The 9,595-nt window shown below is 47.5% G+C and overlaps 1 protein-coding gene across 3 annotated transcripts; it reads right to left on the bottom strand.

Annotated features, from left to right (window-relative positions):
• Window positions 1-1,932: 1,932 nt before the first annotated feature.
• Window positions 1,933-9,370, bottom strand: UNG (uracil DNA glycosylase). 3 transcript variants are annotated; one of them, XM_065417776.1, is made up of 7 exons: window positions 9,262-9,370; window positions 8,344-8,567; window positions 8,124-8,219; window positions 7,549-7,646; window positions 6,370-6,458; window positions 4,449-4,627; window positions 1,933-3,890 (listed from the first exon to the last, which is right to left on the bottom strand). In XM_065417776.1, exons 1-7 carry the CDS (start codon window positions 9,368-9,370, stop codon window positions 3,750-3,752), a joined length of 936 nt encoding a protein of 311 aa, XP_065273848.1. In that variant the 3' UTR covers window positions 1,933-3,749. The 3 variants fall into 3 exon arrangements, with proteins under 3 accessions (XP_065273848.1, XP_065273849.1, XP_065273850.1); XM_065417777.1 differs by having other exon boundaries at window positions 8,344-8,556; window positions 9,263-9,370; XM_065417778.1 differs by having other exon boundaries at window positions 8,344-8,556; window positions 9,278-9,370.
• Between the last annotated feature and the right edge of the window lie 225 nt (window positions 9,371-9,595).

The following is a 9,595-nucleotide window of genomic DNA, read 5'->3' as shown; positions in this document are numbered from 1 at the left end:
TTGCTCTGGACACTTCGGGGTTAACTGTGGACAGGCTGGTTCACAAGCCCACTGGTTAAAGCGGTTTGTATATTAATCCAGCCTTGTCCCAGAAAACCCATGGTGAAGGGAGCTACTAGGCCTCTAGTTTCATACCTACCACCGGTGCGGTGCATTCCCCTCTGCGCTGGGGTCCCTTGGGCGGGGGGGGGGGGAGAGGGGGCTTTACAAATAAAACTGAAAAACCAGACACCCCCAGCAGCAGCCACAAACCGACCTGGCTCTCCCTGGGGCTCACCCCCCGCTGGCCATGGGGCCGGTCCCAGTGTCAAAGGAAGGGGTGAGTACGGGGGGGCTGGAACAATGTGAGTCGAGGGGGGTGCGGGGAGCCACTGACCCCAGCTGTAAACCCTGCATGTGATAGGAACCACGTCAGGCCAGGGGGGCAGCAGCCCCCCCAGACCCCGACTCCCAGCACCTCCGGAGGAGCGGCGCTGAGGAGCAGGGAGCTTGGCAGGCCCCTGGCCCCACCCTGCCTGCGGGGCCTGGGGAGGACACGCCGCCCCCGCCCCGCGCCAGAGAGAAGGCCGGGCCGCGGGCTCCAGAACGCACCTCACGAGCGGCGGCTGCCATGGGAACCGAGGCCGGGGTCGGCGCGCGTGAAGGAATCCCCCGCCCCCGCGCGCCCCTGGGCTCGGGGCCCGCCCCCTGACGTCGCGTGAGCCCTGGCGCCGTCGTCCTCGTCATTTGGGCCCTTGGGGGGGCAGCGCAAGGGGGCGGGGGGCAGCGACCCGGGGGGCAAACCAGCTCCGCTCTGGCCTCGCCGTGGGAGCGGTTTTGTTTGTAAAGGGCCCGGTCAGGTTAAAGCGGCCTTGTGCGGAGTTCATGTTTGCAAAGGTCCAACCTGGAAATGCTCGGGGCTGGTTTTGTGAATACGTCCCCTTCCCACACCTGAGAGAGGTGGCAACCGTTGTGCCGCATGCTCCCTGCTGCTCCCCCGTTATGCCAGGGCAGTGCAAGGGAATTCAGACCAAACTGCTATCACGGAGGTGTAAAAACAAGTCTAGACCCCGTGGATCAAAGTCTTTCTGCATTTAGTTTTGAGCCCACGTTACTCAGATACCCTCACAGCTTTCATCCTGGCGTCTCAAAGCACTCCATAAAAGGAAATACAAACCTACAGCATTGCAAGGCAAAGTCTATTTTTGACACAATATCCCATTTGCAGAGTAACTAACTATATGCCTCCTTTAAGCCCTCCCTCCACCCAGCATGAAGCTGCTGGAAATTCCATCCAAAATAGAGTATAAATAATACTGGAAATATTTCCACTGGAATTTTACAAATGCCCATAAAAATTCCCTACACCAGCATTAAGGGCAGGAGCCAAGTCGTGTGGTCTAATATTCTCCATTGGGGCAGTATGGAATGTTGCCTATGGACTAATTACTGAAGTATACTATGGAGGCCCAGTTTGGTGGAAGGTGGAAAACTTGCACATGTAAAACGTTCTGCAGAAGGAAACAAGTGATAATTGTCTGTGTAAGGTTGCCAATATGGGTAATGGGTATATTTCATACAGGTGGGTTTAAAAAAAAAAAAAAAAAAAAAAAAAAAAGTATAGTATGCCCACTGAGAAAACACTCTCAGAAAGTGATATGCTCTATTTGACTCTTCCAATAGAAAGATTTGGATGAGGTGATCCACTAGGTTTTATTTTCATTTGAATTGCAGAATTTAGAAGTACCAAAATGTTTTGAGGGGAAAAATAGGTCTGTGAAAACAAAGCAGGATGGAGAATTGGAAGTAAGAGTTCAAGTTCAAAGATTACTATGTTTAATATCAATATTTTTTTTAGAAAACAGTCTACAGCACACTTCTAAGAGAAAACATTTATGATAAGAGGAACTTAACACGGGGAGCTAAGTAAATGATTCCAGCACAACAGCATAAAGAAAGTAGAATTTTTATTTAAAAACCAACACCATGGTTAAACAATATATACAGAAAACATACAGAACCTTTTCTTTTGTACTAGTGTTACCTACTCGGACAAAGATTCAGAAATGGCTTCTCCATACATAGATACTAGTGTAAAATGTACTAGTATAGTACAAAATAAGGATGCAATTTCACAGAAGGGATAAACTAAACTTTTTCTCTTATCAGTGAAAGTTAATAGAAAAGTATCAACTAATTCAGAGCTAGATCTGAAATCCTAGAATTTCATCAAGGCCCCACCTTGCTCCCACTGACATCAGGGGGAGTTCTGTCACCAACTTTATGGGAGCAGCATGAGGTCTTCAATTTCTATTGGAGCCAGCCACCACGGTGGCAAACAGTGAGCGAAATGTTCATGGATAAAAGGATCTGTCACTTCCATACTGCAGTTTGCAACATACTGAAAATAAAAAATAAAAAAAGAAATGGCAATAATCCACTTTGAACTAGTTGACCCAACTCCTGTAGATCTTATTCAGGCAAAACTTCTATTGTTTTCAATGGGAGTTTTAACTGAGCAAATATTGCTGGATCAGTATGGCACGAGAAATAGGTTTGCACAATGTAACCAGATGCTAAATGGTGACTATGAACAAGATTGTTGCCCCCTGTGACATGCTAAAGAACAGATTTAACTCTTCAGGGGATGTAACTTTAGAGATGCTAGGCATCTCCAACTTCAGACTAGCTCTGAGTGGAAGTAAAACTGTAATTACTGGTGGGAGAAAGATACACACTGGAGGAGAGGAGGTTCAAAAAAGTGAAATGAAGACAATTATGTTAATTCATAACTATGAAATGCACAGAACCAATTCTATATCTGAGGCGTCCTGATTTTACTGTACATTCAAACATGTTGAAGAGTGACATGAAAGGTTCTAATACCATCCTGAAGGATCACCTTGAAGTTCAGCTGTCATCAGCAGGTACATATGCAGGTGACAAAAGACACATACTAAATAACATGAGAACACTTCTTCTGAAAGTCAGGCTGTTGTGGTAGTTAGAAGGAGCTGTTATGCCCAATGGAACTTTGATAGTATTAAACTCACAATAAAGTACTTTGCATATAAAAAAGAGAAACATCACAAATATTAGCATAACTTCCCCCAATTGTCTGGGATATTAGCCCTGAAATCCTCAGGGAGTTCAAAGGCGTGTTCAGTAACACCACACAGCTAGTCCAGCTGCCTGATAGAAAACGATCTTTAAAGCACAAATACATCGACATGTGGAAAATGAAACTGGGTTAAACAGATCTTTAGCAGAACAAACAGTAACTAGCTTTTTTGCTGTAAGAGTATAAAGGTGCTTCCATTTTACCCAAACATAAAATCTAGGTTTACACATGGGAAAATACGGGGGGGGAAATAGCAAATAAGATGTGTTTCACTAACCGTAAAAGGGTGCTCACGAACTGAATTTTTTATGAGTTTAGCTCAATATGAGAATTCCCTATACAGTCCCATTAGAGCAAAGAACATACGTGGTTTTTGGTTTGAGAACAGGCTCAACAGATTTCAGCTTAAAAAAATTTGACAACCTAGAAGTTTCATTATTCTTTATATCAAACTCTGGTTTTCCCCTTAAACATATACAGTATGTAAAAAAGATACTTAAAGGTAGCACTTCTGCAAAGTAGGCCATTTTGTTTTTCAGCTAGACCAAGTCTAAAGAATAATTCTTATGCCAGCCCAATTTCTCAGGAATGGGATGATCCTTGATATAAGGGCTACTTCAGATTACACTCCCAAATTCATCTTTGTAGCTCAGAGTGCTCTCCAGTCAATGGGCTTCTTGCCAGACTTCTTCAGCAGTTCATTGGTTTTAGAGAAATGCCGACAACCAAAAAACCCTCTGTGCACAGAGAGAGGCGAGGGGTGGACAGTCTGTAGAATATGGTGACGTTTCTGTAAGAAGTTGGAGATAACAAAAGAATAAGAAACTTGGCAGGTTTTCAGATCCTAGATGGAAGTTGCTCGTCTGTGCTATTATCAAATGCAGAAATGAAATTGCAAGTATCTCTTCGTCGTTCCAGTTAAAAACAAGAGCACATAGGTTTGCCATGAAGCCCAGGATTTCTGCACTCAATAAATGGCTGCATTTCCAATAAACAGCAATAACAAAGAGTTTAAGTTGTTCTGGGAAGTTTCCTGCAGGAGATAAACTACACATCATAATGTTGAGCCTCTTCACACAACAGTATCTTAATTTCTTCCACACTGATTGTTCTTGTTCCTAGAGGATAAGCACTCTTGGAACAAAAAGAGGTGACAGAAGTGGACAGGCACAACCTGCCTTGAGTCCCTTAACTGTCTACTAGCTTTTTTTTATTGAATAGTAGGCAGCAGCAACCATTGTTTCCACTTATGACCAAAAGCCCCCTCTGGATGGCATCCTACCAAAAATGTCCCAAGTGAAGCAAGAAGCAATGAGACTTCTAGAAATATGGAAAAATTAAACCATACCCTGTCAATAGAGATGCCTTTCTTCTGTGCATAAGCTCCCCACAATATGAAGACAAGTCCATCCAAATTATTGTTTAGCCATGACACCACTGCATCAGTGAATTGTTCCCAGCCTTTTTCCTTGTGGGAATTAGGTTGGTGTGCTCGGACTGTGAGGACAGCATTGAGCAAAAGTACTCCTAATCACAAACAAGACATGTACATATCAGTGTGGACAGAGAAAACATGAATTAGATTGCAAAGTAGTAAGTTCTCTTCCAGTCTTTTGCTGGATCTGTAATGGTAAAAAAATCATTTAATCTTTTGTTCATGGGAAAACTATCCATGAGAGATACCAGTACAGAGTTTTCAAACAATCCATTTGTCGAAGTAGGGAGAAAATAAGTCATTAAGAAACCCACCTAAGAAATAGACCCATTTAGGGGATAAATATAGGGGCTAAGTATAGTTTCTGTAAATTAATAGGCTTTAATGGAGTTTTCCTTTAAAGTTACAGCATGCCCGCATAAACAGATTTACCACTATAATGCTGAGTCAATATCATTAACACTAGAATCATAAGACTAGAAGGGACCTCAAGAGGTTATCTAGTCCAGTCCTCTGCACTTATGGCAGGACTAAGTATTATCTAGACCAGGGGTCGGCAACGTTTGGCACACGGCTCGCCAGGGTAAGCACCCTAGCGGGCCAGGCCAGTTTATTTACCTGCTGATGTGGCAGGTTCGGCCGATCGCGGCCCCCACTGGCCGCGGTTCACCGTCCTGGGCCAATGGGGGCGGCGGGAAGCCGCGGCCAGCACATCCCTCGCCTGCGCCGCTTCCTGCCGCCCCCAATGGCCCGGGACGGCGAACTGCGGCGAGTGGGGGCCGCAATCGGCCGAACCTGCCGCGTCAGCAGGTAAATAAACTGGCCCGGCCCGCTAGGGTGCTTACCCTGGCGAGCCGCATGCCAAACGTTGCCGACCCCTGATCTAGACCATCCCTGACAGGTGTTTGTCCAACCTGCTCTTAAAAATCTCCAATGACGGAGATTCCACAACCTCCCTAGGCAACTCCACGGAAGTTAGAGATGAACTCTGAGACCTTCATGAGATTTTCAGTAATGACATCGCATAATCATTCATTACAATTAAGCTGTATGCTTGTTGGGGAGTGGTCATCAGTTTTACACAGCTATCACAAAGGTTTTCCGACCTGCAGCCAAGCATAATATTTTCTCAGACATTTTACCAGTATTTAAAAAGCAAAATAAAAATAAATAAATAAAAAGGATGCTATTTCACTCACCCATCAAAAAGCTATTCCCCCAGGCGAGTAGATTTTTGCAAGAATTATTACAGAGAATACACCTCAAGAAAAATTGTGAACTCTTCTTTGTTCAAAAGGCCAGCACACTGCACATGTGCTTTGTTGGGAGAACATGAAGACAATTATGTATGTATAAGGTCAAGGCTGAAGTGGTTAAGCTGTGCATAAGCACAGGCTCACTTTTTACATGCTTCGACTCAGTATTATTTAACCACTTTATGAACATTAAAAGGCTGGGGGGTTTTAAATGGTTCTTTTTAATAAATCTCAGCCACGTGGTTTGGAAAGTACCAATAGCTAGATTAACATTGCTACTACAACCCACTCACTGAGGAGGAAAATCCCCACTTAGGCCATGTCTACACTGAAAAACTTACAGTGGCACAGCTGTACTGATAGAAGAGAGCTCTCCCTTCGAAATAATAAAACCAGCTCAATGAGCGACAGTAGCTATGTCAGCAGGAGAGCATCTCCCACCGACATAACGCTGTGCACACGAGCGCTTATGCTGGCAATACTTATGCCACTCAGAGCGACAAAAGTTTTGCCAACATAAGAGCTAGTACAGACACAGTCTAAATGAAGAACCCAGGAAGGATGAACGGATTGATTACCTTGCTTGGCCCACCCAGTTAGATCTCCATGACCGGGATGGGTGAAATCTTCTATGTCTGCAGACAGCTCTTTGTAAATATTTTCTAAACTGCAAACAAAAATAATGGAAGAGATTTTTAGAATATTTCTGTGAAATTATCAAATAGACAAGTTAATGATTTTGTATATTACAATTGGAACTTTTACCAAAAACTAAAAATCTGATCTCGCATTCTAGATGCGTCATCCAACTCCCATTTAGGAAAATTATAGTCATCTGATTTATCTGATGTATATGACAGGTCCTTTTCTTTACCTATCTTTTTAATTAATACCAAGTCCCTGATACCGCTACCTTTTATGCAAATGCTTACTGAAGGCAATGGGACCACACATCTCCTTGAAGTTAAGCATCTGCTTAAGGATTTGCAGGATGGATGCCTGAGTGAATAGGGCCACAGAATGGTGTCTGTATGCAATACAGGAAGACAAGCAAGTTTAATCCAATCCAATTTAGAAAATAAAGACCTTTGTGAAACCAAGACAAGAATGGCTCTTCTGTGCCATCAGGCTGCAGGTCATTCCTGTGTAAGGTCCTGATACTACAATTGGATCTGCATGGAAACCCAATTTTGTAGGTTTGGACCCTAAATACTTGGGAATACATCACTACCTTGGAGGAACCAGAAGTCTATGTAGAATTCACCAATTTATTTTTGTAGTAATTCTTTCCCAGAAGGCTCTGGGTGTGCTGGGGTGCGCCTGTAATCCCAGCTACTTGGGCGGCTGAGGCTGGTGGATCGCTCAGCAGTCCTGGGTTGCGGTGCGCTATGCCAATTGAGTGTCCGGTGCCACTGACAGCCTGGTCAGCGGGTGGCTGAAGGACTGGCTAGAACAACACGAATGAAGTGTTGTGATCGGCGCGCTCTCTGTGAGGACTGATAGACCCACTGATCAAGGTGATCTTTCCCAGAAAGTATACACCTTAAAATTCAATACGAGTTATTCTTCTGACATCTTTCTGCTCCCCAACAAGTAGAAATACTCCATCATATGTTATAAAATTAATTTTTCAGCAAATCACAAAACAATTACCTCAAAGGCAGTCAGAAAGGCAAACTCACAAACAGCTGTATGCCTATATATAACCTACCCAGTAAATAGTGGCAGACTTTTAAACAGATAAAGCATAACCATACCTAGGTGGAGGTGGAACAGGTCTCTGGACACTAAAGCAGAGTCCATGAGCTTGACTGGGTCCATGATAAGGATCTTGTCCCAAGATGACAACCTTTACCTGAACACAGACACTAATTAGTGCTGGTAACACAACAATATTTCTTAATATCTCAAAATATCTAGAATTTTATGTATTGCTACAAAGTAAAAATTTGTAGATCAGAGCCAAGTTGCATCTGAAAGAAGGCAGTGCAGAAATGGGGAGGGCCAGGGAAAAAAGGCCAAGAAGACAGCTAAAGTTTTTAAGAGCATTATGTTGCAGTTATGGATGGAAACAACCAATGCAGAAATCCCTATTTCAGTATCTGGATGAGAAAACAGGGGTAACGTACACAAACACTACAAGAGACAAAGCAAGGTTCACATCCTAAAGCACTGGGTTTCCAGGCAGAAAACCCATGAGAGTCGAACACATGCATGGCTTCCTAGAGCCTGATTGCAAATACAGCTTTCATCGTTTTATCAAAAACATCAGAAAGCAGCAAATCCCGACTCTCCCCCCCGGCACTGCAGGGGTCGCCCCAGGGGCACTTACATCTCTGATGTCGCACATCTGCGTCCAGGTGAAGACTTGCGGCGGGGGTGGGTAGATGGTGTGACGTTTTCGCTCGTCTGCTACAAATGCCATTAACTAGAGGAAGCAGGTGGTGCGTGGTCAGTACAGGCGAGGGAGAGGGGCAGGCACCGAGCAGCTACAGACGAGCTGCTGCAGCGGGACGCTCCTCCCCCGCGCAAAGCCTCCTGCACTCACTCACCTGGGAGAAGTAGGGCTTAGTGAACTCCCCCGCCAGCTGCCGCCTCCAGCCCTCTCCGAACCCCGCGGGGACGCTTCGCGAAGCGAGTCTCTGCAGAGCCGCCTCCTTGTTCTTGCGGATCCGCTCCTGCTGCTCGGGGCTCAGCGGAGGGGAGCGGGGCGAGGCCTTCCCCGAGTCATCTTCCACCAGCTTCTGCTTTTTGGCGACGTTGGCCTGGAGGTCGCGACACAAGAGACGGCTACTAGGAGGGGGCAGCATGCAGCGGCCCGGCCCCGCGCGGAGAAACAAGGTGCAGGCGAGCCCCATGGTGGAGCGGGGCGAGCCGGGCAGGGCAGCTCCCAGCCACCCCAGGGGTAGCGCAGGCGAGCCGCTGTGGCCGGAGCGCTCGGGCTAGGTGGCAGTGGAGGCCGCTTGGGGCCCCAGCCTGGGAGGGGCTAAGTGACAGCTGCTCCCTGCGCCGCGCAAACACGTGGCTACTTCGCGGGAAAACAGCGCGTGTTTCCCCCAGGGGAGCGCCCTTCCTATTGGATGTTCAGCCACGGAAAGCGCGCTTGGCACTCGAGCCTCGCCCTCGTTCCTCATTGGCCATGGGCAAGGCCACCGCTCCCCTTATTGGCCCCTCGCTATGAAGAGCCGCCGACTGTGCTCTCCGCGGTATCAACCCCGCCCAGTCACACTCCTCCGATTGGACACTGAGAATGGAAAGCCGCTCCCTACTGGCCAGTGACTACCGAAGTCCCGCCAAATTGTCTGGCCCCACCTCTCTCCCAGCTCTGCCCTCCCATTGGACCGTGGGTCAAGGAGCGCCCTCCTATTGGTCAATTCCCCCAAAGCGGCGCCGCGTTGATCGGCGGGTCTTTTAAATAAGCTCTGCTAAGGGCTGGCCGCCTAGCATGTCCGTATTGCCCCCGGGTCCCGCCCGGTCCCTCGGTACCTCAGCATCACCGCCCTGCTCCGGGGAGCGCTCCCGCTTCCTCGGCGGCGGCGCCGCGCGGAAGAACGAGTGCAGCGTCTTCTGGCCGATCATGCCGGCGGCGGGTGGGCTCCGCGGGTCCGGCCGGCTGGGGAGGGGCGGACCCGTCCACACACGGGGCCCGGCGGCGGTCCGGCTAGCCGGGGACAGGCGGCCCCTTCCCCACACGGGAGCCGGCGGAGGTAGTGGCCGGCGGCCGCCTGGGTGAAGGACTGACCGAAATTGGCGCCAAGTGAGTGCGCATGCGTAAGAAGGGGAGGGGGACCTTGGCGGTAGCAC

This window comes from Emys orbicularis, chromosome 16, assembly GCF_028017835.1.
Source record: "Emys orbicularis isolate rEmyOrb1 chromosome 16, rEmyOrb1.hap1, whole genome shotgun sequence".
Classification (NCBI taxonomy): domain Eukaryota; kingdom Metazoa; phylum Chordata; order Testudines; family Emydidae; genus Emys; species Emys orbicularis.
The sequence above is the reverse complement of the archived record's forward strand: the minus strand, read 5'-3'. Positions and strand labels throughout refer to the sequence as shown.

Coding starts and splice junctions, on each gene's coding strand:
- UNG (XM_065417776.1), bottom strand. CDS start 9,370: ATGATCGGCCAGAAGACGCTGCACTCGTTCTTCCGCGCGGCGCCGCCG. Junction 7,647..8,123: donor AGATGTGCGACATCAGAGAT/GTAAGTGCCCCT, acceptor GTCTGTGTTCAG/GTAAAGGTTGTCATCTTGGG. Junction 4,628..6,369: donor AACTGGGTGGGCCAAGCAAG/GTAATCAATCCG, acceptor GTTTGTGATTAG/GAGTACTTTTGCTCAATGCT.